The sequence below is a fragment of the Cyanistes caeruleus genome, chromosome 26 (assembly GCF_971803275.1).
Source record: "Cyanistes caeruleus chromosome 26, bCyaCae1.hap1.1, whole genome shotgun sequence".
Taxonomy (NCBI): domain Eukaryota; kingdom Metazoa; phylum Chordata; class Aves; order Passeriformes; family Paridae; genus Cyanistes; species Cyanistes caeruleus.
Window position 1 is genome coordinate 4,695,502 of NC_141726.1, and position 27,843 is coordinate 4,723,344.

General features: G+C 54.4%; 1 protein-coding gene across 30 annotated transcripts in view; it reads left to right on the forward strand.

Moving 5' to 3' along the window:
- Positions 1 to 27,843, forward strand: part of MACF1 (microtubule actin crosslinking factor 1) — a 150,460-nt gene that overhangs the window by 107,758 nt on the left and 14,859 nt on the right. For 19 of the 30 annotated variants that reach the window (XM_086863264.1, XM_086863268.1, XM_086863269.1 and 16 more), the window contains 29 exons: positions 5,255 to 5,416; positions 5,776 to 5,946; positions 7,450 to 7,616; positions 9,530 to 9,689; positions 10,104 to 10,430; positions 11,113 to 11,197; positions 12,517 to 12,758; positions 12,843 to 13,049; positions 13,672 to 13,791; positions 14,829 to 14,936; positions 15,285 to 15,503; positions 16,040 to 16,243; positions 18,026 to 18,257; positions 19,531 to 19,757; positions 21,291 to 21,413; positions 21,521 to 21,622; positions 21,994 to 22,095; positions 22,195 to 22,368; positions 22,464 to 22,619; positions 22,754 to 22,951; positions 23,739 to 23,867; positions 24,234 to 24,407; positions 25,088 to 25,243; positions 25,334 to 25,540; positions 25,653 to 25,772; positions 25,935 to 26,104; positions 26,194 to 26,353; positions 26,588 to 26,782; positions 27,396 to 27,524. In XM_086863264.1, the coding sequence (XP_086719390.1) occupies positions 5,255 to 5,416; positions 5,776 to 5,946; positions 7,450 to 7,616; positions 9,530 to 9,689; positions 10,104 to 10,430; positions 11,113 to 11,197; positions 12,517 to 12,758; positions 12,843 to 13,049; positions 13,672 to 13,791; positions 14,829 to 14,936; positions 15,285 to 15,503; positions 16,040 to 16,243; positions 18,026 to 18,257; positions 19,531 to 19,757; positions 21,291 to 21,413; positions 21,521 to 21,622; positions 21,994 to 22,095; positions 22,195 to 22,368; positions 22,464 to 22,619; positions 22,754 to 22,951; positions 23,739 to 23,867; positions 24,234 to 24,407; positions 25,088 to 25,243; positions 25,334 to 25,540; positions 25,653 to 25,772; positions 25,935 to 26,104; positions 26,194 to 26,353; positions 26,588 to 26,782; positions 27,396 to 27,524 (4,926 nt within the window). Of the gene's footprint in view, positions 1 to 5,254; positions 5,417 to 5,775; positions 5,947 to 7,449; positions 7,617 to 9,529; positions 9,690 to 10,103; positions 10,431 to 11,112; positions 11,198 to 12,516; positions 12,759 to 12,842; positions 13,050 to 13,671; positions 13,792 to 14,828; positions 14,937 to 15,284; positions 15,504 to 16,039; positions 16,244 to 17,003; positions 17,013 to 18,025; positions 18,258 to 19,530; positions 19,758 to 21,290; positions 21,414 to 21,520; positions 21,623 to 21,993; positions 22,096 to 22,194; positions 22,369 to 22,463; positions 22,620 to 22,753; positions 22,952 to 23,738; positions 23,868 to 24,233; positions 24,408 to 25,087; positions 25,244 to 25,333; positions 25,541 to 25,652; positions 25,773 to 25,934; positions 26,105 to 26,193; positions 26,354 to 26,587; positions 26,783 to 27,395; positions 27,525 to 27,843 lie in introns of all 30 variants that reach the window. The other 11 variants (XM_086863281.1, XM_086863283.1, XM_086863265.1 and 8 more) reach the window with 2 other exon arrangements.

The window sequence follows — 27,843 nt, forward strand, 5'->3', positions numbered from 1 at the left end:
CCTTGGAGCACGTCTCCAAGTCATCCGGCACGGCAGAGGCTCTGGCGGCCAAGCAGTTCAGCGTGGATGGCTACGGCGGTCCCCAGGATGAGCGCCAGGCCCTGCTGAACGCCGGTGACAGCCGCGCCAGGGACCTGGCCAGGGCCCGCCGGCTCCCCAGTGCCACCTGGCCACGAGCCAGGAAGAATTTCATCAGGGGAAACTTCAACGATGGGCACCAGGAGACCCTGGAGGCCTCCGAGTCGGACTCTACGGTGGAGAACGTCAACCTCTCTCCGTGCCTTAGTGAGGAGCTGCTGGATACGGGACTGGATATTCTCATCACCTCCAATCTCAGGGAGAAAACGGAGTCTGAGCTGAGATTTGAGGAGGACGAGCGCTGGGTGATGATGGAGGAGTGGGAGGAGGCGACGCTGTCAGAGAGAGGAAAGGCTGTTCTGGTGGCAGAGGAGAAGAGGAGCTGTTGCTTGGCAGATATTTCTGAAGAAAGGGAACAATCCGCTGCTCCAGAGGATGGCTCTGCCCCCAGCCCGGGGACCTCCCGGTCCTGCACGTCCCCAGGGGGTGGTGGCAGCGCGTGCTGCAGGGAGGATGCTGCTGTGCAATGTGGGGTTGAGGACTTTGCTCCAGTTCTGGAGCACTCAGCCACCCCCACGGGCCCTGAGCTGTCCGACACGGACTCAGTGCAGATGTTCCTGGAGCTGGAGGAGCAGTGCCTGAATGAGGACGGGGGTGATGGAGCTGTCCCCAGCTGCCTGGAGGTTCAGATGTCCCCAATGGACTCGGGGGGGCTGGACCCAGATTCGACCAAGCTGGCCGGGTTGGTGGTTGAAGGGGGTCAGCACAGGGCCCCCCTGGATATCAGCGCCTCGGACTCGGCCGTTGTGTCGGATCTGGAGGACTTCGATGTCACCTGCAGCTCCCAGGTGCTGAGCATGCTGGAGCCCTTGACAGAGCCCTTCTCAGAAAGGGACACCTTAGCTGTCACCCCAACGGACTCGGACGGAGGCGCCTCCCCCAGCCCCGTGGCCACGGCGGGGTCGGGGTCTCTCCTGGAGTGCTCCCCGGCGCTGCTGGGGGAGGTGGATCCTGACCCCCTTGTGGAGTTTGTGGCTGGTGGGATGCCGTGTCCTGGCACAGGGGCACATCCAGCTGCTGGCCTGGGGGGAGATGGGTACCCCAGCGCTCCAGTGGGGTGGGGTGAAGATAACCAGGACTTGCTTCTGGAGGGGACCTGTCCTGGCCCAGTGCCCCCCTGCCAGCCCCCAGCTCCGGACACAGCGATGGAGGAGCTGGGGTCCCCCACGTGGCGCAGCCAGGCTGGCGCTGAGGGCAGGGATCCATTCAGGACCCATCACCTTCTGCCTGGAAGGACTGAGGTTGCCAACTGGGATGTCCCAGAACCGCTTTCTGAGGATGAAGCCACAGATTTGGGATCAGGGAGTGGAGCTGAGGGCTGGACTCATCCCGCAGAGAGTGGGGATGCTTGCTGTGGTTCTCTGCTTCCTTTCCACGCTGGCTCTGCATCAGAGCCAGGCTCCAAGGCTCTGACAACATTCCCGGTGCCTGTTGAGGACCTCCCGTGGGAAATGGTTTCCCTGGGCCATGGCCTGTCTCTGGAAGGGGCTGCCCACACAGAGGGGTGTCCTGTGGCTGTCAGACACGGGGGGACACCAGCAGCCATCCTGCAGCCGGGAGATGTGGACTTGTTGTTTGCCCCCAGCTGGGAGGTCCCATGTCCTGCCAGCCCAGCCGCCCCCGAAGACACATTGTCCATTGCAGGGCCTGCCATCCCATGGGATTTTGTGGAGCTTTCTGCTCCAGCCCACCCACTCTCTCCAGGAGATGTGGCTGTCCTGGAGCCCCGGGCTCAGGGGATGCCACCAGCCCCCGGGGATCCTACCACGGATGCTGAGGAACCTCTGGGATCCACCACTGCCATGCCCTTGATGGTGGAGGAGCTTCTGGAAGCCCCACCACCCTTTGCTGACGTGCCTGTTGCCACTGTGCCACCACCAGCACCCGCTGCCGGGGACCTCGGTGGTGACCCCGGGCCGTTGGAGGTGGCCTCAGGGGATATGGATGACTTTGCCATCGTGGTTGTGCCGCCCATCCTGGAGCACCTGCCTGCCCGAGGGGCGGCTTTGGAGGACGACCCCGTGGCCAGCGCAGCCGCAGCAGGGGTGGCAGCTTGGGAGGGTCCCCCCGGTGCCTTCTCACCCCTCCCAGAGGAGGGTCCCCCCACCCCAGAGCTGCTGGGGACGCCCTTTGCCGCAGCACCCAGGGCACAAACCCTCCCCAGGGCTGTGTTGAGGGGGCCCCTCCGTCCCCGCAGCTTTGGGGGTGCCCTTTCCCCGCACCCCAGCGAGGGAGAGGGGGCATCGGGCACGGGGGGACCCCTCGGTGCCGCTCTCCTGGCAGAAGGGCCCCCTGCTCTCCCAGATGGATTCGTTCCAGATAACGAGGTATTTGTTGCTGGGGCTCCTGCAGCCGGGGCTTCGGGCGCAGAAATCGCTTTATTTTGCACTCCAGGGGTGGGTGGGAGGTGGGAGCCCACTCAGTAACGCACGATCCGGGCTTCCAAGCAGCCTTCTCCTCCCTGGGATCCGCTCGAATTTGGCAGGCAAAAAAGTTTTTGGTGGAGGTTGGGGTGGAATTGTGTGATTGTGTAAGTGAGGGAGGCAAAAGATTCTCACTGCTCGATGACCTGAAATGTTGACTTACTTTTTTGGCTTATTAAAAGTACGTTTTGGTCACTCAGATGGAAATCACGGACTTCAGAAAAACCTTCTCGCTCGCTCCTGGCACGGAGTTCCCATCTTTGAAGCAGAAAATGTATCAGGAAAGAGAAACCTGTAAAACGAATCAAGTGCAAGCAATTCCTGTCCCGTGCAGTCATCGCCGTCTGTAGTTTGTTTTTTTTTTTTCTGTGAGCATTCTGAGGCTCAGAAAGCGCTTGGGAAGGGGCTCAGATTCCCTCTGGTGTTTGGGGATTTTGTGGTGCTCGTGGCTCTTGCCTTGGAGACACCTCGCTGCTGGAGTTCCCACAGCCCAGCGCTGATTTCCTGCCATCTGGATTAGGAGAAATATCACTAAGGAGACATCAGAAGTTAGTCAGCACCAAAAATCCCGATTTGGTGGCAATTACTCATCCTTTGGGCGGCACCACCCCTTTGAGATACGCATTTGGAGGGCTGGTTTCACATGGGGGGTCCATGTGAGCACGGGCTGGGACACCCAGAGAGGACCTGGGTGAGGAAAAAACCATTGGGTCCTCGCCTTAATTGTCTATTGCTTGAAATTCAGCAGGGGGGAATCCTTATTTTTAGGTTCAGCACCTCTGATTGTGAACCCCACAAACCTTGCCCTTGCTCTGAGCATTGCTGGAGATGCTTCCTGCAATTCCACATCCAGCAGCAGTGGGGTTAAGGGAGACGAGGGAAGCAGAAAGCGAGGGGATGCTTTGGGAAGCTTTTTTTTGGGGGTGAGGAGGAGGAGGAGGAGGTGTGGTGGAGCAGATGTCCTTCTGCTCTCCCAAAATGTCTGTCCAGCTCTTCCCCAGGGCAGGACACCTCGCTCCACGGCGAAGGGGAGTCGTTAAACATTTGTTCCCAAGCTGAGTCACAGCGAGGTTAATGAACTAAATCGCTGGAATCTTTTTATGAGCAAAGGAAAAACAAGTGTGTTGGACACGCTGGCCCTCAGCCTTTGCTGGGGTTATTTTTGTCAGGCTCCTCAGGGCTCTCAGGCTGGCTGATACCTGTGTGGCAGGTACCCCAGGCTGGATCATCCAGGCTTTTCCACAGGGCTCCCCTCCCTGCTTGACTCCTTTGGAGTTTGTTTTGCAGCGCAGGGAGAGCTTCAGACCAGCCTGGCATGCCAGGCTTATCAGCCTGATCCTTTTGTGGGTTTGGCTCTTCCACCCAGCAGCTCCATATATAAACAGTGAGAGGAGAACAGCCCGGGAATGGGTGATTCCAAGTCCCCATTTATTTCTTCTGAGCATGGCAGAATTCTCCATCAGCAAACAGCTCTGGACAGTGTCTGCCAGCTCACCCTTCGCTCATGTCCTGGAGGGACCTCCCTGCCCTCCCCTTGCTGAGCTCTGCTGGGGAAAAGTGGCTTTTTTTTCCTTTAGAAACGAGGCAGGGAAAGTCAGAGCAGCGCCTCTTGTTGAGGCTGGGAGCTGTGCCTGTGCGTTTTGGGGGATTTCTGGGTTTTTATGGGGTTTTGTTTTGTGCTTCTCTGGCCGCAGAGAGCCGTGTCCTCCACGAGCCGCTGCTCTGCTGGGGGAGATCTTGCATCCAAGCAGGAATTTTTTTGAGTGCGGGCAATGTCCGTGCGTTCTTGGGCACAGGGAGCAGGTGGCTGGCTGCCATCCCCTCTGCTTCCCAGCGGGAAAACGCGGTGACAGGGCCAACAGCTCCTCTCCCACCCATGGGGCCAGGGGAGCAGGGAGAGCCAGGAATCTGCTCCCTAGTTTTGGGCTGTTTGCTGTGGGGACAGGCAGGGTTTGTCCCTTGGGACTGCTGCAGGGACGGTGCACGGGCAGCGCGTGGTTCCAGCAGATCCCCGGCTCTGATAAAGAGCATTTATCTCCTCCAGAGAAACAGGATTCTCCCTGCTGCCTCTCCTGACAATGGGGAGCTTCATTCGCTCTCCTCCCCCTTCCCTATCAAATCTTTTTTGGTTTAGAAAGCTTTTCCCCACAGGATTCCCAGGCAGGACCGTGCCAAATCCGTGGTAAACGACTCGCACATTAATTGCCTATTGCCTTTGTCTTTGGAAATCCAGCGAGCTTCTCGCTGCCTGTAATTTCGTGGTTAACAAAACTCATATGATGTCAGGTCTCCACTCTCAATAGCTTCACTGTGAGAATTGCTTGGGGTTTTTTCCCCAGGAGCATTATTTCCCAATCTGATGGCGAGTCAGAGCCGATGCTCTCATTTATTCTTCGTTTTTCTCTTTTTACCTCACTCCAGTGCTTGGAAAAATGAGGTTTACCCATTTAAAACCAGAGGAGGGTGTGGATAGACCCTCCACAGCAGCAGATTCCTGTGACATCTGTGTCACTGGGTCAAGGCGAGGGAGGGGTTTAGACAAACTTGCACAATTCCAATAAAATCAGTGCAAGTGGCTACCGCATCTTCCCTAGAGGGGAAAGCCTGTTGTATCCATGGAAAGACTTGAGCAGCTGGAAGAGCAGCCCACAGCCTTTAAATCACCTTTTCTCTCCCACCTTTTCCACCCACAGCAATTCCAGAAGGAGCAAGTGGATCCCCTCCAGCTGAAGCTGCAGCAGGTCAATGGAGTTGGTCAGGGACTCATCCAAAGCGCCGGGAAAAACTGTGACGTCCAAGGGCTGGAGCACGACATGGAAGAAATCAACACCCGCTGGAACACCCTCAACAAGAAGGTGGGAGCGTGGGGAAGCTTTCCCTCAGAAGTATAAAAACCTTATTTAGCTCAAATTTTTTGGAAAAAGCGTAAAGATCTTCTATCTGTTGCAAATAATTCCTGGGCAGTCCTTTTTGAACAAATCTTTCACGAAGCCGACTCCATCGATTTTCATGTGTTGTTCTAACAGTACTCAAGCAAAGCTGAGAGAGAATTCTTTGGTTCTGCTCAAAGGTTCAGAAGCAGGCCAGATTAAAAATTCATTTCAATTAGTAATTTTGAGGAAAGTGTACGTTTGGGGCTCTGGGGGAAGGAGGGGATCACGAGCAGCGAGCTGAGGCTCCTGACACTGCAGTGGGGTTGTTTTTTGGGGTGCAGGTGGCCCAGCGAGTGGCCCAGCTGCAGGAGGCCCTGTTGCACTGCGGGAAGTTCCAGGACGCCCTGGAGCCGCTGCTGAGCTGGCTGGCAGACACTGAGGAGCTCATCTCCAACCAGAAACCTCCCTCTGCCGAGTACAAGGTGGTGAAAGCCCAGATCCAGGAGCAGAAGGTGAGCGAGCGCCGGGTGGCTCCATGAGGGGGGACCTCAGAACAAGCAGGCAGTGTTTTGAGGGTCCAGCTGGGGTGTCCGTGCTGCTTTCCTGGTGGATCTCAGTTCCTCACATCCCAATGGAATGAGCAGTTCGCCCACGCTCAACCATCTCCATCACCAAAATCACCGTGTCCCTTCCTTGTCCCTCTTGCATCATCCACTGGTTTTGCTGGTGTTTCCCCCAGCCCTGAGTTCTGCTCTGTGCTGGTGATTCTGCTGCGTCAGGAGTGAGCTGCTGGTGCTGCAGGGCCTGGTTTGGGTGTCTGGACAAAGGGAATGTTCCAAAGTGTGAGAAGCAGCCCCGAGGTGTGCCGCTGCTGGCTGAGATAACAGCCCGGGGTCGGCGCCTGCCCCTGCAGCGCGAGGAGGGGAGGTCGAGTGGGGTCGTGGGGAAATATTTTAGAAATGAATTCTCACCCAGGCTTGGTCTGATGTGTGGAGGTTGGAAGAGGAAATGTGCTTCAAGTGGGAGTTAAAAAACTTGATAAGCTGGAGGGGGTTGGTGGGGAAGGCTCGGAAAACTCTTCTGGCACAGAAGTGGTTTTGATCTCGAGTAGTGTTAAAAGAGGGAAGGGGGCAGGGAAAAGGAAAGGAAAGGGGAAAGAGAAAAGGGAAAGGGGAAAAGGAGAATGGAATGGGAATGGGAATGGGATGGGATGGAATGGGAATGGAATGGGAATGGAATGGGATGGAATGGGAATGGGAATGGGATGGGATGGAATGGGGATGGGATGGAATGGGATGGGATGGGATGGGATGGAATGGGATGGGATGGAATGGAATGGGAATGGGAATGGAATGAGATGGAATGGGATGGGATGGAATGGAATGGGAATGGGATGGAATGGAATGGGAATAGGATGGGATGGAATGGGAATAGGATGGGATGGAATGGGAATGGGATGGGATGGAATGGGATGGAATGGGGATGGGATGGGATGGAATGGGAATGGAATGGGAATGGAATGAGATGGGATGGGAATGGGAATGGAATGGGATGGGATGGGATGGAATGGAATAGAATAGAATAGAATAGAATAGAATAGAATAGAATAGAATAGAATAGAATAGAATAGAATAGAATAGAATAGAATAGAATAGAATAGAATAGAATAGAATAGAATAGAATAGAATGGAATAGAATAGAATAGAATAGAATGGAATAGAATAGATAAAATGAAATTTCAGTTGGATGTGACCTACAGTGATCACCCTGTCCAGCTGCCTAATCACTTCAGGGCTGCCCAAATCAAAGCCTGTGATTATTATAATGCAATATAATACAACTCCATATTTTTTTGAACTGGTTTTGAAGGCAGAGCCATCATCCTGGGTTGGGCTGGTCTCAGCCCAGTGCTGGCAGTAGTTCTGAGCCACAATTAGAGATCTGACCCCTCCAAGGGCTGGATTTGGTTCTGCCACCCCAATCTGGTAATTCCCCCTTCCTTTGCCTCCCCAAAGCTGCTCCAGCGCCTCCTGGACGATCGCAAAGCCACGGTGGAGATGATCCAGGCGGAGGGAGACAGGATCGCGCAGTCGGCCGAGCCCGCCGATCGGGACAAGATCGTGGGGCAGCTGGAGAGCCTGGCACGGCGCTGGGAAGGGCTGCTGGGCAGGGCAGCTGCCAGGTGAGGGGCACTGGGAGCACTGGGAGCACTGGGAAGGGCTGCTGGGCAGGGCAGCTGCCAGGTGAGGGGCACTGGGAGCACTGGGAGCACTGGGAAGAGCTGCAGGGCAGCTGCCAGGTGAGAGGCACTGGGAGCACTGGGAGCACTGGGAAGGGCTGCAGGGCAGGTGCCAGGTGAGAGGCACTGGGAGCACTGGGAGCTCTGGGAGCACTGGGAAGGGCTGCTGGGCAGGGCAGCTGCCAGGTGAGAGGCACTGGGAGCACTGGGAAGGGGTACAGGGCAGGTCCCAGGTGAGAGGAACTGGGAGCACTGGGAAGAGCTGCAGGGCAGGTGCCAGGTGAGAGGCACTGGGAGCACTGGGAGCACTGGGAAGGGCTGCTGGGCAGGGCAGCTGCCAGGTGAGGGGCACTGGGAGCACTGGGAAGGGCTGCAGGGCAGGTGCCAGGTGAGAGGCACTGGGAGCACTGGGAGCACTGGGAGCACTGGGAAGGGCTGCTGGGCAGGTGCCAGGTGAGGGGCACTGGGAGCACTGGGAGCACTGGGAAGGGCTGCTGGGCAGGTGCCAGGTGAGGGGCACTGGGGGCACTGGGAGCACTGGGAGCACTGGGAGCACTGGGCAGGGCAGCTGCCAGGTGAGGGGCACTGGGAGCACTGGGAGCACTGGGAAGAGCTGCAGGGCAGCTGCCAGGTGAGAGGCACTGGGAGCACTGGGAGCACTGGGAAGGGCTGCTGGGCAGGTGCCAGGTGAGGGGCACTGGGAGCACTGGGAGCACTGGGAAGGGCTGCTGGGCAGGGCAGCTGCCAGGTGAGAGGCACTGGGAGCACTGGGAGCACTGGGAAGGGCTGCTGGGCAGGTGCCAGGTGAGGGGCACTGGGAGCACTGGGAGCACTGGGAAGGGCTGCAGGGCAAGGCAGCTGCCAGGTGAGAGGCACTGGGAGCACTGGGAGCACTGGGAAGGGCTGCTGGGCAGGTGCCAGGTGAGAGGCACTGGGACCAGCTCATCCCACGAGCCGCGGTGCCCCGGAGCCTGGGGTGACGGCATTCGGGAAGCTGGCGGAGAGTTCGGTGCAGATACATCCTGGAAACGTGGAAACAGCTGGAAAACATGAGGAATCAAAGGCTGGCTGGGAGCTGATGCTGATAGCAGGGGTTTACAATGGCAGGGAAGAGCTGAGATTAAATAATTTCCCTGCAGGGGAGGGATGTTATTTTTATTCCTGTAAGGTTTAACGTTTAGCAGCATCCTGTTGACACCTTTATGCTGCCAGAATCTTGTTTATGAGTTACTTATTTCTACCTAAGCTGATATTTGAGGTTCTGAGGTCACTTCTGAGGGCCAGAGTGGACCCTTGTCCATGTTTTTAACCAGTCCAACAAGCTGGACTGTCCATCCAGGATTGTCTTCAGCCAGAAGCTCTGAAAGACCGTGAGCTGAGGGATCTCCAAGTCAGTGATAGGGATGGAACAAAAGGGAGAAGGAACTAAATGATCTTCAAGGTCCTTTCCACCTCCAACTCCTTCATGAAAATGGGGAAGCCCTTCTGCCACCTTTCCAGGGTGATAAACTGGATCCTGAGGGCACAGCTGCAGGAAAAGCTTATTTTGCAGTTCCTCCACATTGATTTTTGTCTTTGCCATTGTAGCTTGGCTGACAATGGTGTCTCACCTTGCTCTGAACAGAGCTGCTGTGGTTCCTTCTTCCAAATACCTGAAGCTGCTTTCCTGGGAGCTGCTGGGAGTGTTTTCACTGACTCAAAGAATCACAGACTGGTTTTGCTTGGAGGGGACCTTAAAAACCCATCTTGTGTTAAAAACCCATCTTGTTCCCACCCCCACCTTCCAGCAGCTCAGGGTCCCACCCAGCCTGGCCTGGCACAAGCATTTCCTTCTGATTCCACGATTCTTTTTACAGGCAGAAGCAGCTGGAGGATATCTTGGTGCTGGCAAAGCAGTTCCACGAAACCACGGAGCCCGTGTCCGACTGGCTGTCGGTGACGGAGAAGAAACTGGCCAACTCTGAGCCCATTGGCACCCAGACTGCCAAAATCCAGCAGCAGATCAGCCGCCACAAGGTAGGAGCTGTGCAGGGACAGGATGGAGGTGGTTGGAGTCAGATCCCGTTCCAGAGGTTTGTTTCCACCACAACCAGAGGAGTTTTTGGCACAAACAAGGACTGGAGGAGTTACCCAGGCTGTTTAATGTGCAGAGGAGGCTGCAAGCCCTGACCCACCAGCGTGGGTAAACATTAAAACTGAAAACATTAAACTGATGTCCTTACACGTCCCAGCAGATTTGGATAGAAAAAAAAAACAAAAACCATTCCCATCCATGTGTTTCTTTTTAATTTCAGTTTGGCCTTTGTGTCTCCTCCATTTTTTCAGTTGCGTTCCCCCTTTTTTTTACGTTGCGTTCCTTTTATTTTCCTCATCCTCCACTCATCATTTCCCTCCCTTTTTCTGTTGTCCATTCTACCCTCCACCATCCAGGCTCTCGAGGAGGAGATAGAGAGCCACGCTGCCGACGTGTCCGGGGCGCTGGGGGTCGGGCAGTCGCTGTCCTCCCTGAGCTGTGCCGCCGAGCAGAGGCTGCTGGCAGAGAAATTAGAGGCTCTGCAGAGCCGCTACGGCGAGGTCCGGGAGCGGTGCGGCCGCAAGGCAGCACTGCTGGACCAGGCTCTGGCCAACGCCAGGATTTTTGGGGAGGAGGAGGTGGAAGTGCTCAACTGGCTGGCTGAGGTGGAGGACAAGCTGGGCTCAGTGTCCGTAAAGGATTACAAACGGGACGTCCTGCAGAAGCAGCATGCAGACCAGCTGGTATTTTCCGTTTTGGTTTTTTTTTTCTCTCTCTCTCTCTTTCTCTTCCATGTTTGTGTTGTTTGTTTTTGTGTTGCGTTTTATCTGGTTTTGTTTAAGTTGCTGGGCCTGGCTTGAATTTTACGGAGCTCATTCCGCTGCTGGGTCTCTCCAAGGCTTGGAGAGGAGTGTAAAGAGATTTTATGTGTTACGAACAGCAATTGTTGCCCCCTCCCTCCACAAAAATGGGTTTCTTGAGGCGGGGGGGCTTCAAATGGTTTGTTTGATTTGTGAACAGTGTCTGAGCCAGCTTGGCCACCCTGTGCCTTCAGAAAGCTGGATGCTGTTTCCAAAACTGAGAGCTGGAAAAGCCTGGTGGGTTTTTGGAGCCGGGCTGGCCACCGAGGAAGCCTGTGCTTCCTCTCCCTGGGGCTGTGCAGGCTCTTTTCCAAGAGAGAGGTTCTAATACAAGGGCAAGTCCTTGGGAGACACAGATCCAATGGGCTGGGTTGGGTTTGCTCTGAGATTTAGGCCTTTGAGTCCCAAAAATCCCAATAATTGCCATAGCAGGATGAATGGACAGGTTTCAGATGGGTTGTCCACCCTGCCTGTGCTTGGTAGGGAAGTTCATGCCCTCCGTAGCATCTCTGGCTGGTAGGACACATCCTTCAGCAGGATAATCCAAATTTGCCTTTTTTCTCAGGCTCTGAACGAGGAAATTGTGAACAGGAAGAAGAACGTGGACCAAGCCATTAGAAATGGACAAGCTCTCCTGAAGCAAACCACAGGTAACTCGGCTCTGGGAAATGTGGGGGGTCTGGGAACCCATCCTCCACATGCTTTTCCTTGGGAAGTCCACGCTCTGTTGGGTGGAGGCTTTTCTCCCTCAGGTCTTCATTTCCTTTTGGAAGCTCCCAGAGTAGCTGGTTTGCATCCAGGCTCGGATGCTAAGCCACAAACTCAGGATTTGCTCAGTCCCAAAATCCCAGCCTCACAGCCTGGGGAGCGGGTGATTCCCACTGCTGCTGTGGGGATGCTCCCTGCTGAGGGAGGCTTTTCTCACTGCAGCCAGCTGCTAAATCACATGGAAAAGAGGTTAAAAATACCCCCAGCCCTCTCCTAACACTGCTTTCCCAGACTGAGCAGTTGTGGCTGTTGCCACGTGGGTGTGAGTTTATGTTTATGAGTGGGAAGAGGGGTCGGGGCGCTGCGTTTCCTTCAGATGTGGTGAGCTCGGAGCAGATGTACGGCCCTGTGTCCTTGTGGGAGCTGTGGAGCAGGAAGAGTGATTACAAAGGGTTTGGCAGGCAGCTCTGTGTCTTTTTTCTTGGAGCTGTGACACGTCGCTGAGAATGGAGTTGGGGTGGTTTGGGGGCTTGTGGCAAAGCTGGGCTTTGTAGCTCACTTCCATCCCATCCCAGTTCCCATCCCATCCCGGTTCCCATCCCATCCCAGTTCCCATCCCATCCCAGTTCCCATCCCATCCCAGTTCCCATCCCATCCCATTCTATCCCGTCCCGGTTCCCATCCCATCCCAGTTCCCATCCCAGTTCCCATCCCAGTTCCCATCCCAGTTCCCATCCCAGTTCCCATCCCGGTTCCCATCCCATCCCAGTTCCCATCCCATCCCAGTTCCCATCCCAGTTCCCATCCCATCCCATCCCAGTTCCCATCCCATCCCATCCCAGTTCCCATCCCATCCCAGTTCCCATCCCAGTTCCCATCCCATCCCATCCCAGTTCCCATCCCATCCCAGTTCCCATCCCAGTTCCCATCCCATCCCATCCCATCCCATCCCATCCCATCCCATCCCATCCCATGGATCCCATCCCATGGATCCCATCCCATGGATCCCATCCCATCCCATCCCAGTTCCCATCCCAGTTCCCATCCCGTCCATCCCATCCCAGGGATGAGGTGGATGTTATGCTGGTGAAAAATGGCAACTCTAAGTAAAAACAGGTTGAAGTTGCATTAATGCAGAGAAAAGTGGAATTCCTTGTTTAAAAGGAGGGGGGGACACAGAAAGTGCCTCTTGAAGCCTCCTGGGGTGGCTTCTTCAGCCCCCAGAGCCCAGCAGCATTTTCCCCTGGCTGCTGTCCTGCAGGGGAGGAGGTGCTGCTGATCCAGGAGAAGCTGGACGGGATCAAGAGCCGCTACTCCGACATCACCGCCGCCAGCTCCAAGGCCCTGCGCACGCTGGAGCAGGCCCGGCAGCTGGCCACCAAATTCCAGTCCACCCACGAGGAGCTGACCGGCTGGATGAGCGAGGTGGAGGACGAGCTGGCTTCCAGCGGGACACAATCCCCCGCTGGAGAGCAGATCCCCCAGTTCCAGCAGCGCCAAAAGGTGGGGGAGCAGCGGCCCGGGGTGGGTGTGTGCGGTTTGTTCTCCGCTTTGGGAGGACACACATCCATGGGGGGCCTTCCACAGGAGCTGAAGAAGGAGGTGATGGAGCACAGGCTGGTCCTGGACACGGTGAACGAGGTGAGCCGGGCTCTGCTGGAGCTGGTTCCCTGGAGAGCCCGGGAGGGGCTGGACAAGCTCGTGTCGGACACCAACGAGCGCTACAAGCTGGTCAGCGACACCATCAAGCAGAGGGTGGAAGAAATCGATGCTGCCATTCAGAGGTCTCAGCAGGTAGGTGAATAAACCCCTGCAGGGTTTTCTTGGGAGAGCAGGCACACACAGGACCATGGCAGAGGGAAGGATGGCAAGCACGGCCAGCCTGGAAGGGCAGATCCCATCGGGAATGCTGAGAAATGGAGCCCAGCAGCAGCAGTGTGGCAGCAGGGATGGTGGCTGAGCCGTCCTGCTGGGTGGTTTTGGGGTGGGATAACTCTGGAGCAGCACTGTGTTATCCTGCCTGTGAGCTTCTGCCTGCAGGGGTGATGGGGATGGGGTGAAACTGGTGAAAAACATCATGCCCTGCAGGGATTTGTTCCAGGCCAACAGTCCTCCCCAAAAAAAACCTTGTCCTGCATGGACTGGGGGCTGTGGAGTGCTGGGAATTCCTGACCTCGCTCCATGGAGTCAGTTCCCCATGGAGGAGCAAAGGAAATGCTCCTGTTTTAGGGATGTCCCTGCAGGCAGGGGGGGTGAAGGGAGAGGTGGCTGCCCCCAAACCAGCCGCAGGAGCCACGAGGGCAGCGTGGAGTCAGAAAGCTGAGCCCCACTCCTGCTGGCTCCCTCTGTGATCCCCACTGTGCCCAGCTCTCCCTGGGCTCCATCCCAGCACTGACCACTGCCCCTCCCTCCCCAGTACGAGCAGGCAGCTGATGCAGAGCTGGCCTGGGTGGCCGAGACCAAGAGGAAGCTGATGGCTCTGGGTCCCATCCGCCTGGAGCAGGACCAGACAACGGCTCAGCTGCAGGTGCAGAAGGTCTGTGAACATCCATGCTGGGCTGGCTGGGGTGGGCAGCAGGGAGGGATGGTCCAGTTTGGGTCGTGGGATGCGATTTTGGGCGAGCAGCTTTACCCAGTGCTGAGCCCGGAGCAGCAGGAGAGACGCAACACTTGTCCTTGAGATGTGAAAGGGAAAAAATAACAAAAAGGAAAAAAATTGCTCTAAATCATCCAAGTTTTGGGCTTCCCAAGGAAAAAAACTTCCTGTGTGTTTACAGGATCCATTTAGGGCTTGGTGGGTGCTTTGCTTTGGTCTCCCTTGGGAGAACTGCTCCTTTCCAAGCTCTGCCAGGGTCTCACCAGCACTGGCAGCAGGAAGGCTTTAGAGAAATGTGTATATTGATTAATGAGGGTGGTTTCCATTTGCTTTTTTTGCTCATTGTTCCCTGCAGCGAGGGACTCCACAGTTCCCTCCCAGCAGCCAGACATGGAACAAAGAGGTGCTGGAGGGGTTGGGGTTTTATTTTTTTTTCTATATATCTTTGAGATGAGCTCATGCCTGAAAGAACGTGCACTTTAAATAAACAGCCCTTTTCTTCCCTTTGCCTGGGCAATCAGAGCAGCACTCAGGCTTATTGGATTTCAAATTAAAGAAAGAAAAAGGAAAATAAGACAGTGTTATAAGAGAGGGGGGACTGAGCCATCGAGCATTAAGTTAAATTGAGCTCAGCTTCCCGCTGTTAATCTCATGGACCTTGGGAATGGCGAAATTATTGGTGGATGCAGCTCTGGGGAGCATCATTCCATGGGATAACATCCACTAACAAATGGATGATGGAGCTTTTCCTCCAGTGAGGACCTTGGGTGTAGATTATACCTTATTTCAAGAGCTCTTTTTGGGTCTTTGAAAGAGAGAGGCTGTTGCAGATGAGGAAAACAGGCAGGAATCTGCATTCCCAGCCAGATCCTCAGTTTGCCACGGGACGCTTGCGCCGAGTTTTGCGGGGTCTCTTTGGCAGGAGGCTGGGGAGAGGTTGGGCTCAGCCCTGAGCTCTCCCCTTTCTCCTCCTGCAGGCGTTTTCCATCGACATCATCCGGCACAAAGACTCCATGGACGAGCTGTTCAGCCAGCGCAACGAGATCTTCGGGACCTGTGGCGAGGAACAAAAAGCTGTTCTGCAGGTGAGCCCCCTCTGCTATTCACTGCAACAGGAGGGGACAGAGAAGGCAGAGAGGCGAATCCTCAGCCCTTGCAGGGGCTGAAGGAGTTTAAAATTACCCCATCTTCAGCAATTCCCGCCAGTGTTAGCAGAAATCTCTTTACATTTATGACTCTCCTTTATTGCCTGTTTTTATTGCGAGGTTTGGGGATGGGGAGGGGGGAGATTCCCGAGGCTGCTTTAATTGGAATTACACCGTGGAAGGCCAGCAAAGGCACCTCCTTCTTTTCCAGCTCTCAGCATGGAGCTGGCCGTTTTCCTGGGCCTTTTTGCATCCTTCCCCATAACTCTCCTCCCTCTTTTATTTAAGGAGAAAACCGAGTCCCTGGTGCAGCAGTACGAGGCCGTGAGCCAACTCAACTCGGAGCGCTACGCCCGCTTGGAGCGTGCCCAGGTCCTGGTCAACCAGTTCTGGGAGACCTACGAGGAGCTGAACCCATGGATGGAGGAGACCCAAGCCCTCCTCTCCCAGCTGCCTCCCCCAGCCATCGACCACGAGCAGCTCAGGCAGCAGCAGGATGACATGAGGGTAAGAGGATGCAGGGTTTGCACCTCCTGTCCATCAGCCCTGCCCTCAGCAGGTGACAGGGGCAAGAGCAACTTTTTCCTTCTGAGTTTTCCTTTTTTCCTCTCCCTTTTCTGTTATTTTTGGGGATATTTTTGGTTAGTTTTGCTGGTGCAGCGTGAGAGCACCACGTGAGATTCCCTCGTTATGTTGGGGTGCTCCTCACCAAAATTCAGCTCGCTCCCAAGGAAACCTGGCTGCTTTTGGATCTCCTTCAAAAAAAAAAACCACTTTGTGCTTTTAGGGTAGAGCTAAGCAAAGGAGAAAATTCCTAGTGGGGTCCCCCGTGGAGCTGTGGGGAGGGTGAGAGGCTGGGGAAGGACTCGTGACATAGCCATGTTGGGAAGAGCCATGTGCTTGGGGCATGAAATCCAGGGTGTGAGTTCCTCCCAGATCCCATCACTGCTCTTGGACTGCTGCTTGGAATAAATAGGCAGTGGCTCACAGCAGATTTCTAAACAAATGTGTTGGTTTTTTCTCCCCTCCCCTCTATTCCCTAGCAACTGAGAGAGTCCATCGCCGAGCACAAACCTCACATCGACAAGCTGCTGAAAATTGGGCCCCAGCTCAAGGACCTCAACCCCGAGGAAGGGGAGATGGTGCAGGAAAAATACTGCAGGGCTGAGGCCTTGTATGCCAAGATCAAGGAGGAGGTTTGCCAGCGGGCCCTGGCGCTCGACGAGGCCTTCTCACAGTCCACGCAGGTACGGGGGGCCAGGGAGGTGAATCTTCCTCTCACATCCCCCCCGGGAGAGCCACCTGCTTTGGAATGTGGTTTTATCCCCCCTGTAAAACCCCTTGAGGAGGCATAATGTGGTCAGGCACCTCCAGGGGGGTTTCCTGCTGCCTGTGGGAGCAGTGGAGAAGGTGTTTGAGGCTCCACGCTGTAAATGGGGTCGTAAATTTTTACGGCCTCGGTAATGGTGCTGGTTCAAAGGGGATGCTCTGGCGTCCTCCCAGGGTTGGAAGGGCCTCTTGAAAGAGCTCGAAGAGATAATTTTCAGCTCTGATAAGCTGTGAGTGCAGTGAGGGGTGCTTTGTATGGGAGAGGTAATGGATGTCTCTGGGATTTGGGCATCTCCTGAGGAGGTGGGCAAGTGCAAGAGAAGAAATAAGAAAGGAAGGGCAGAGACTGGAGGTGCTAAAGTCCAGAAAGGGGGTGAAGTTCCTGCTCCTGAGGGTTGATGACCCCCAGTTATGTTTCATTTCACCCCGTGTTCCCGTAGCGCAGTTGGTTTTTGTCACGTCCTGGGTGTTTATTTTCTTAATTCCTGTATTGTGTAGTCACTTCTCTTGGTTTGCACTTGTATTAACTCCGAGTTTTTCCCCCCCCCCACATTCCCCTCCCCTCTCATCTCTCACTCCCATTGTGGAATGTGTTTGTCTGTGTGTGTTGCTGCCTGTGCCCGTCCTCCCCACACGGTCCCATTTCATTCTTGTGTTGACTGCGCCCCACCATTGCAGATTTCGGAGGTAAGCGAGGCCCCCCCACCACAAATATCCATTTATCCTTCCCTGGCCTGATTCTCTCTGACACCCAGACTTCCATTTCTGCTCCGTGCACAGCTCAGCAGAACGTGCTTCAAAATTAACGCCGGGGCGGGGGAATTACATTTTTTTGGGATGGCTTTGGTTGCGTTGCCGCCTGGTCTCAGCTTCCGCTGGGAATGCTTCCTGCAGGGCAGAGGTTTTGCTTTTGGAAAGGTTTCACCCCGCTCCAGCTGGATGTGCTGGCTTGCTCCTGCTTGTTGGCTGAGCCAGCCTGTCCTGATCAACTTTGCACCGAGAGCCCCAGCCCCTCTCTGCTGGGAGAGCCTGGGATTTGGTGGGTACCTGCACCAGTGTGTTCCCAGTGGGAGCTGGGAGAGGGAGAAGAGCAGCCCCAGTGCTGTCCTTCCCACCAGCAGAGACAGTTTGGGATCTCTAAGGCCAAAGTTGACTTTTGTTTAAAAAAGAAAAACCAATAAACCCTGCTAGCCCCGCTGCCTCCCTCATTCCTGGCTTTCTGGTTCTGCTTTGGAGCTCCGTGGCAGCTCCTCCCCACCCGCATGCGGCTCCTGCTGATCCTGAAAACCGGGATGGGTTTCCACTGGCCTTACACCACGTGGAGATTCCCATCAGCACCAAACACGGGCGCTTTTCCAGCTGCATTTTTTGCCTGGCTGTTCCCTCAAGCAGCGCTGAGCTTTTGTGCCCAGCCACCAAAACCGAGACAGCGGCATAAAAAAAAAAAGCAGATTTTTAGGGCTGAATCCGAGGCGCTGCCGTGTTTGGGTGGCAGGTGCTGGTGGTGGCTCTGAGTGTCCGTGGGTGCTCTGTGGGCTCGGCAGGTGTGAGCAGGAGGCTGCAGAGGTGTCACTGCTGCTGCAGAGGTGTCACTGCTGCTGTCGCAGGCATTGTCTGTCCCCTCTCGGGGCCGTGGCTGGCGGCTCCGCGGTGTCACTTTGTCCCATCCCTCCTGCCCTAATGGCTTTGCTCCTCTCCAGTTCCATGACAAGATCGAGCCCATGTTGGAGACCCTGGAGAGCCTCTCCTCCCGCCTGCGGCTGCCGCCCCTCATCCCCGCCGAGGTCGACAAGATCCGGGAGTGCATCAGCGAGAACAAAAACTCCACGGTGGAGCTGGAGAAGCTGCAGCCCTCCTTCGAGGCCCTGAAACGCCGGGGGGAAGAGCTCATTGGCCGCTCCCAGGGAGCAGACAAGGACCTGGCAGCCAAAGGTATCTCCGGGTGGACTTAAGCGTCCAACTTCTCCCCAAACCGCAGCTCTGTCACTGCTGGGGAGGCTTTGATGTCCCAGGGCTGTGTTTTGGGGGATTCTCCTGGCTTTAGGGGGAAGGATGAGTCTTCTGGATGGATTTGGGAGGTTCTCCTAGACTTAGGATCAATTGGATGGATGGATGGATGGATGGATGGATGGATGGATGGATGGATGGATGATGGATGGATGGATGATGGATGGATGGATGATGGATGGATGATGGATGGATGGAGGGATGGATGGATGGATGGATGATGGATGGATGATGGATGGATGGATGATGGATGATGGATGGATGATGGATGGAGGGATGGATGGATGGAGGGATGGATGGATGGAGGGATGGATGATGGATGGATGATGGATGGATGATGGATGGATGGATGATGGATGGATGATGGATGGATGATGGATGATGGATGGATGATGGATGGATGATGGATGATGGATGGATGGATGATGGATGGATGATGGATGATGGATGGATGGATGATGGATGGATGGATGGAGGGATGGATGGATGGATGGAGGGATGGATGGATGGATGGATGGATGATGGATGGATGGATGATGGATGGATGGATGATGGATGATGGATGGATGGATGGATGGATGATGGATGGATGGATGATGGATGGATGGATGATGGATGGATGATGGATGGATGATGGATGGATGGATGGAGGGATGGATGATGGATGGATGGATGGAGGGATGGATGGATGGATGGAGGGATTTGCCTGCTTCCATCTGGAACAGACAGGGTGGCATTAGTCAGAAGAGAAAAGTATTTGTGGCTTCCCAGCCCAGCTGACCCCTTGTTGGTGGCCCCTGGGACCGGATTTGTTGATGTTGATTCCTCATCTAATGGAGGGGAGGGACATCCCGCAGCACAAAAAGCCCATCAGCACAACTGGCACTAATTGGCACCTCCCTTGGCAGCTCATGGGCTGAGTGAGCAGGGACTTCATGCTAGAGGTGGCCAGAACAGAGGTTTGTTACAGGGAGAGCGTGTGGGCAAATTTGCCTCGAGCTTGCACATAAATAAAGGCTTTTCTGCAAGCTGGAGCTTCTCACGTCCCTCAGCATCTCCCAGAGTTACTGCTCTGATAGTCCTGGCCGTCTTTATTCCCCTCTGGATATTCCATCCGCTCTTTCTGAGTGATTTCAAAATGCTCTTGCATTGTCAAAAGGTTTCCTTCTTCACCGAACGCTTCCATTTCCTTCCACAGTCATCCAGGACAAGCTGGATCAGATGGTTTTCTTCTGGGAAGACATCAAAGCTCGGACCGAGGAGCGTGAAATGAAGTTCCTGGATGTCCTGGAGCTCGCAGAGAAGTTCTGGTACGACATGGCAGCGCTCCTGACAACCATCAAGGACACTCAGGACATTGTCCACGACCTGGAGAGCCCAGGCATTGACCCCTCCATCATCAAGCAGCAGGTGGAAGCAGCAGAGGTGAGGCCCATGGGGCTGTTCCTCCCTCTGGAGCTCATCTGCCCTCAGCTTAGCTGCTAAACTGGGAAGATCTTAGATCATGACCATGGCCAGAGCTGGCTGTAAATCAGTTTTGTGGGTGGTCAATCTATGAAGAGTTATTTCCATCACAGTTTGCAGCTGCAAGGGTAAAAAACAGAAGTGGGTTTCACAAATCCTTCACCTTAAATCACATTATCTGCTTCTGTTTTGGGAAGCACAGTGGATGAATCCAGAAATGGAGAGACATTTCTCTGTTTATTCTCCAAAAAAAAGTATCAATCCTATTTGCTATTGACAGAAAGGCTTCCAAATATCCCTGGGTAAACCAGGATTTATAAAAAATTAAGTAGAAAGTAGTAAAATGTTTAATATGCCACTGAGATGAAAAATACAGATTTTAGAGGGGTTTAATACATGGAGTAAAGATGAAGGAAGAAAAGTGTGGTTTTTAGCTCTTCTTCCTCCTTCTTCTCCGTGATCCTGCAGTTTTTGAGAGCACAAAGAATGATTGGTGCAGTTTTAGTTACATAGATATAGAAAACTTATTTGTTAAAATATAAGAACAATACACATGTCTGTAGTTAATAGGGTAAAAATTGATATAAAAGTGAAGCAGCCGCGTGGTTTGGGGCCACTTTGTGCCATCAGAGCAAAATGAGCCAGGTTGTGGTGAATTGAGCTTGTGCAGAAAGTCTGCAGAGACCTGCCAAGTTCTGTAATAACATCTAATAAACAGGAGAAACGAGATTTTAATGAGCTCAGGAGTTTCCTTCAAACCCAGAGAGCTGAGATAAGCGGGACTCCCCACTTTGGGAGGATCCCAAAGGGGCTCAGCCCAAAGGGGACTGAGAAATCCAGGAGGAAAGAAAAATATAGAAGTGTAGAAGAAGAGAGAGAAGAAAAAGGAGAAGCTGCAGCAGCCAGAGCTCTGTGTGGTCAGAGCTCTGGTCAGAGGCTGGCTGGCGTGGGAAGAGTATATTTAGATTTTGGTCAAGCCAAAATTACATTTTGCTCACAGACAGGTGGAGTATATTTAAGATTTTTTCAAGATAAGTGCTTGGATTGATTTGTGTGTTGTAAGTCCACTTCAGGTGGGTTTGAGTTGACTCAGGCCTTGAGGAGCAGGGATGTTTCTTTATGCTTTGCTAAGTTTAGCCTTGCTGCTCCCTTTTCATAACCATTCTGCCTCTGGTTTGCACCTTTTGAGCCTCAAAACCCTCACTCCTGTATTGACAGAACTCTCCTGTAAACAGCACATCTCCTGTAAACAACATTTCAGGGACAGTTCAGGCTCACAGCTAAACACAAATGTTTTTATTTTAGTCCCAGAGGTGGGAGCAGAGCAGGGTGGTGGTGGTGACAGAATTGGCCACCTGCTCTCTGTGTCACCTGCTCCTGGGCTTTGGAGTTGGGCTGTTGGCCAAGGACACTGGATCAGGGAGGACCCTCCTGCTCATGGAGCAGTTTGGGAAGAGGGTTTGGCCATCAAGGTTTTTCTTCTTGCCCCTGCAGACCATCAAGGAGGAGACAGACGGGCTGCACGAAGAGCTGGAGTTCATCCGCCTCCTCGGCACCGACCTCATCTTTGCCTGTGGAGAGACTGAGAAGCCAGAAGTGAAAAAGAGCATTGATGAGGTAGGGAGAGCCAGCAGCTTCCCCTCCAGGTAAAATCAGGTGGGAGCAAGTGGGAGCTCTGCCCGAGGAGCCTAACAAATTTTGTGGGCAAATCCCGCGTTCCGCAGATGAACAACGCGTGGGAAAACCTAAACAAGACGTGGAAGGAGAGGCTGGAGAAGCTGGAGGAGGCCATGCAGTCGGCTGTGCAGTACCAGGATACGCTCCAAGTAAGAGGCAGGGCTGCTGGTGTGGGCTGGCTGGACCTGGGGAACACCACCCTGAGCCCTCTCCCTGGAGCTGGGCTGGGATTTGCACTTCCTTAAAGCAGGAAGCATCTCCTGGGCGAGTGCCTGCGGGCTCTGAGGGAGCCTGAGCTCAACCACCAGCTCTGAGGAGCAGATTTCTGATTGAATTGGTGTTCCCCAAATCCTGATTCCTGCTCGGAGCAGCAGGATGAGGGAAGGCAGGAGGGAGCTGCACAGAGCTGCCCTGACAGAGTTCCCTGGCCGTGGGGTGGTGCAGTGACCACCTTTATCCCCTGGCCAGCTGCAGTGGGGGACACTTTTCCATTCCCTCACACTGTCCTTGCCCCTTCCAGGCCATGTTTGACTGGCTGGACAACGCTGTGATCAAACTGTGCAACATGTCCCCTGTGGGCACCGACCTCAGCACGGTCAAGGAGCAGATGAACGAGATGAAGGTACCTGGGAGGGGAGGGAGCGGTTCTGCGGCGCTGCTTCGCCTCCCAGAGCTCCAGTGATTCACTCACTCCTGGTTTTTGTCCTGCTTGTCTTGGCAGGAGTTTAAAATGGAGGTTTACCAGCAGCAGATTGAGATGGAAAAGCTTAATCACCAAGGTGAACTGATGCTAAAAAAGGCTACGGATGAGACAGACAGAGACATCATCAAGGAGCCACTGACAGAGCTCAAACATCTCTGGGAGAACTTGGGCGAGAAAATTGCTCACAGACAGGTAGAGCGAGCACCTGGGGCTGCCACAAGATGAAACTCACTGCGCTGCTCCCCAGCCCTTTAAAACTCCCCTTTTCCATTCCTGTCCTTGCCCAGCACAAGCTGGAAGCTGCCCTGCTGGCACTGGGCCAGTTCCAGCACGCCCTGGCAGAGCTGATGGCCTGGCTGACCCACACCGAGGAGCTGCTGGATGCCCAAAAACCCATCAACGGCGACCCAAAAGTCATCGAGGTCGAGCTTGCCAAGCACCACGTGAGTATTTCCCCGCTCCAGGTGCATGTTTACCCCTTTTCCCGTGGCAGGACTGGATTTCTCATGAAGGGTTTGAGCTGCTTTGATCCCAGGGTGTTCAGGAGAGATGTCCAACGTTTGCCCACCTCGTGCAGGTGCTGAAGAACGACGTCCTGGCCCACCAGGCCACCGTGGAGACCGTGAACAAAGCAGGGAACGAGCTGCTGGAGTCGAGCGCAGGGGACGACGCCAGCAGCCTGCGGAACCGCCTGGAGAAGCTGAATTCCTGCTGGGAGTCAGTGCTGCAGAAAACAGAGGAGAGGGAGCAGCAGCTGCAGTCCACCCTCCAGCAGGTGGGCAGGGGGCACTGGGAATGCCCCCCCTGCCCAGTGGGGTGCCCCCTTCCCCTTTGCTTTGGGGAGAAATGAAAGGGGAAGGAGTTGGGGCGACGCTGGGATTATTTTAGGGAAGTTTTTGGGTTATTTTATGGAAGTTTTTGGGTTATTTTATGGAAGTTTTTGGGTTATTTTATGGAAGTTTTTGGGTTATTTTATGGAAGTTTTTGGGTTATTTTAGGGAAGTTTTTGGGTTATTTTAGGGAAGTTTTTGGATTATTTTAGGGAAGTTTTTGGGTTATTTTAGGGAAGTTTTTGGGTTATTTTAGGGAAGTTTTTGGGTTATTTTAGGGAAGTTTTGGGGTTATTTTATGGAAGTTTTTGGGTTATTTTATGGAAGTTTTTGGATTATTTTAGGGAAGTTTTTGGGTTATTTTATGGAAGTTTTTGGATTATTTTAGGGAAGTTTTTGGATTATTTTAGGGAAGTTTTTGGGTTATTTTAGGGAAGTTTTTGGGTTATTTTATGGAAGTTTTTGGATTATTTTAGGGAAGTTTTTGGATTATTTTATGGAAGTTTTTGGGTTATTTCATGGAAGTTTCTCTGTGGCTGCTGTGGTTCAGTGCCTGCAGTGGGGAGCAGGCACACCTGTGGCTCGTGGACACGTCTCACCCTCCTGAGCACGTTGGCACATCCAGCTCTGCCTCTTTATCTGCTCTCAGAGCAAACACAGCGTTACCCCTGGCACATGATCAATGGTGGCTGATGTCATCTGATCCGGGGCCCGTTCTCTGTTCCTGAACAGGCTCAGGGTTTCCATGGTGAGATTGAAGACTTCCTCCTGTGGCTAACGAGGATGGAGAGCCAATTGTCGGCGTCAAAACCCACAGGAGGTCTGCCAGAAACTGCCCGGGAGCAGCTCAATGCCCACATGGTAATTTCTCAGCAGAGATGTTTTGGGTTTTTTTTTTTTTGGTTTTTTTTTTGCAATGCTTTTAATTCAGCAAGTTCCTGTCAAATGTCAGCATCAAAACTTCTCCTTTCTGTGTGTGATTGTGGGGAAAAAAGAGGTTGCTCTGGTCTCTTCTCACAGATCATTTTGCACTTGATGCCTGGAACAATCACCAGGGTGTTTTAACCACTTTTCCCCAGCTCAAAGTGTCGCTCTGCTGTCACTTCCCAACCTCGTGCTCCCATCACCTGGAGCTCTGCAGCACGACGTGTTCCCTCTCCGAGCTTTTATTTCCTAACCCTGGTTATAAATAATAATAATAATAACCTGGCTGGTGGCTCTTTGCAGGAGCTGTACAGCCAGTTCAAAGCCAAGGAGGATGTCTACAGCCAGCTGCTGGCCAAGGGGAGGCTGATGCTGCTCAACCGCGACGACTCCGGCTCCGGCTCCAAGACGGAGCAGAGCGTGGCCCTGCTGGAGCAGAAATGGTGTCTGGTCAGCACCAAGATGGAGGAGAGAAAGGTAAACCCTGAGGGGAAAATGCATCCAGCCCTGCCCCAGCTGCTCCCTGTGTTCCCACTCTGCTGTCCCACACAAAGCTGGGAGCTGGGGTTTTCTCATCCGCCTCCCTTGGTCGTGAGGGCTGACTCTGTTTTCAGGTGGCTCTGTCAAGCTGTTAGCATGGGGTGTTTTCACATCAGAATTGGTTAAATCATGGGGAAAATGAGAGTGAAATGGCATTTTGGGTTAATTTAGGGAGGTGGGAAGAAGCCTCCTGCAGCTCTCAAAGGCAGGCTTTGTTGGTCAAGCCAAAGCCTCCTCCAAGCTGACTCCATCCCCAGCTTTTGGCCAGGGATGAGATAAAACAAGGGCCTCGGTGGCCTGGGCCCAGAATAAATTTGCAGCTGCTGCCATCAGGATATCATCCCCCCATCCACCCAGCCCTGTCCCCACGGAGCTCCTTCCCCAGGAAGCTGCTGGTGTGCTGAGGGAGGGCTCCCCTTCCAGGGACCATTCTTGTTTGGAGAGAAAGCCTTTCACTGCAGCCCCCTCCCCTTGGCAAACCCGTGGCGTTCCCGGGCCGGGGGGATGAGGTTCCTGCTGCAGGGACACAAAGGCCGCCTCTGTCTGCAGATCAGAGCTCTCACCCTCCGTGTTGTGTGGTTTTTTCCCTCTCTTTCTCTCCCTCCCCGCTGCCACAGGCGAAGCTGGAGGAGGCATTGGCCCTGGCCACAGACTTCCAGAACTCCCTCCAGGATTTCATCAACTGGCTGACCCTGGCTGAGCAGAGCCTGAACATCGCACCACCCCCCAGCCTCATCCTCGCCGCCGTGCTGGCCCAGATCGACGAGCACAAGGTGCCCAAGGGAGCCAGGGTGGCTCCCTCACCTCCCCCGTGGCTTCTCCAGGTGACATCCATCCCCTCTGACACCCTTTGTGGTTGGCAGGTGTTCGCCAACGAGGTGAACGCGCACCGGGATCGCATCATCGAGCTGGACCAGACCGGGAACCAGCTGAAGTTCCTCAGCCAGAAGCAGGACGTGGTGCTGATCAAGAACCTGCTGGTCAGCGTGCAGTCCCGCTGGGAGAAGGTGGTGCAGCGCTCGGTGGAGCGGGGACGGGCTCTGGATGACGCCAGGAAGAGAGCCAAGCAGGTGAGAAGGGTGTGGCAGACCCCAGGGAACGGCCAGCAGGAGTCCCAGGAGCACAGAGGGACTGGGGACACCAGCAGGGTGAAATTTCAGGCTTGCTTGTGTTGCCTTGCAGTTCCACGAAGCCTGGAAGAAGCTGATTGATTGGCTGGAGGATGCAGAGAACCACCTGGACTCGGAGCTGGAGATCTCCAATGATCCTGACAAAATCAAGCTCCAGCTCTCCAAGCACAAGGTGAAACTCTGCCAAAGCCAGGCTGGGCAGGGGCTCTGCTGGGAGGGTGAGCAGGGAGAGGAGAAAAGCACATCCATGCCTCCCATTGCCATGGAAATCTGGGAATCCTCAGAGCTGAGGCCAGGCTCTCTGAAGCCGTTTTGTTTTCTCTCCGTTTCCCAGGAGTTCCAGAAGACTCTGGGTGGGAAGCAGCCTGTCTACGACACCACCATCAGGACAGGCAGAGCCCTCAAGGAAAAAGCCTTGCTTGCAGATGACACTCAAAAGCTGGACAACCTGCTGGGAGAAGTCCGGGATAAGTGGGACACGGTGTGCGGGAAATCCGTGGAAAGGTGAGGCCAGCCCCAAGGCTGTGTGCCACGGGGATTTCATGGGGAGGCTGGAGATGTGACAAAAGCTCACTGGGAGGTTTGTTTTCCAGGCAGCACAAGCTGGAAGAAGCTCTCCTGTTCTCGGGGCAGTTCATGGATGCTCTGCAGGCTTTGGTGGACTGGCTCTACAAGGTGGAACCTCAGCTGGCCGAGGACCAGCCCGTCCATGGGGACCTGGATCTGGTCATGAACCTGATGGATGCTCACAAGGTGAGAACAGCTCTCCCCAGCTCTTCTCCAAGGCCTGAGTGGGGTTTGTCCTCCCCAGGAGCCGAAGAACAGCGACGCAGAGTCAGTGCTGTGCTGCAGGAACACCTGTCCTGCTTTCCTGCAGCATACAAAGAGGGAAAAACAGCAAAAAAATCAGAAGGATTTCCACACTACTGGGAAGGTGACAGGAGTGGAGCTGCCTGAGCTCGCTCAGCCCCTGCTGTCTCCACCCAGGTGTTCCAGAAGGAGCTGGGGAAGCGCACGGGGACGGTGCAGGTGCTGAAGCGCTCGGGCCGGGAGCTGATTGAGAACAGCCGTGACGACACCACCTGGGTGAAGGTGCAGCTGCAGGAGCTGAGCAACCGCTGGGACACCGTGTGCAAGCTGTCTGTGTCCAAGCAAACCCGCCTGGAGCAGGCCCTGAAGCAGGTGAGGAGAAACAAACCAGGGCTGGGGACTCTCTTGGGGCGCTTTGCTGGGCTCCAGGTTTGTTCCAAGCTCGGGGATGAGGTTTTGCCCTGGCCAGGCAGGACACGCCAGCCCTGCAGTGGCTCCTGCAAAAACAATATCAGTTTGCCTAAAAAATGAGCAGATGAAGGCTGGTTTGAAAAGGGAGGATGGAAGGATCTCACTGATGTGCACAACAGTGATCAGGCAGGCCAGGCTGGCGTTTGCCAGTGTCCAGAGAGACTCCACTGAAACTAAAAAAAAAACACAACCAAAAAGGTCAAAGGCTTTTAAGCGGCTTTTACATCAAGTAGACAATTTACAGAATAAACCACCCAGGTGCCAAATGGCTCAGGATACAGCACTTGTGCTGCTTTTAAAAACACTTCCTCCTTCAGTGCAGCTGATGCTGAGGGGAGGGAGGTGCCCGAGCGCTGCAGGAGCCGGCAGCCCAAACCCCAGTCCCAAACAGAGCTGTCTCCCCCTTTTTGTGCATTTTTAAAGCCCTGTCGTCACTCCAGCTGCCAGGAGCGAATGCAGCAGGCTGTCTGGGGAGGTGGAGGGCTGACTTTTGCCTGTGCTGTTGTTGCTGCAGGCTGAGGAGTTCAGGACAGCCGTGCACATGCTGCTGGAGTGGCTCTCGGAAGCGGAGCAGTCCCTGCGCTTTCGGGGAGCGCTGCCGGACGACGCCGAGGCCCTGCAGGCCCTCATCGATGCCCACAAGGTAACGGGGGAGCTCCAAAAACACAGCCCAGGCCGGGTTTAGGAGGGGGAACGTTGTCGTTCTAATTAGGAACGGCAAAAAGAACGACACGGACTCTCAAGGGAGTCAGAAGAGGAGAATTCCTCCAGTTTATTGCTCTAGGCTTGTCTTATTGACAGATACGTGGAAAGTACAGAAAGGAAACTCTTACTGGTTAGCAAATCACCACATCACCATCATTGGTCAGTGGGGCACAACACACTCTGACTCTCTCTTGCAAGGAAAACAAGAGGACAGACAAACAGCACCTGGCAGTTGTTTTCTGTCTCTGAGGATTGTT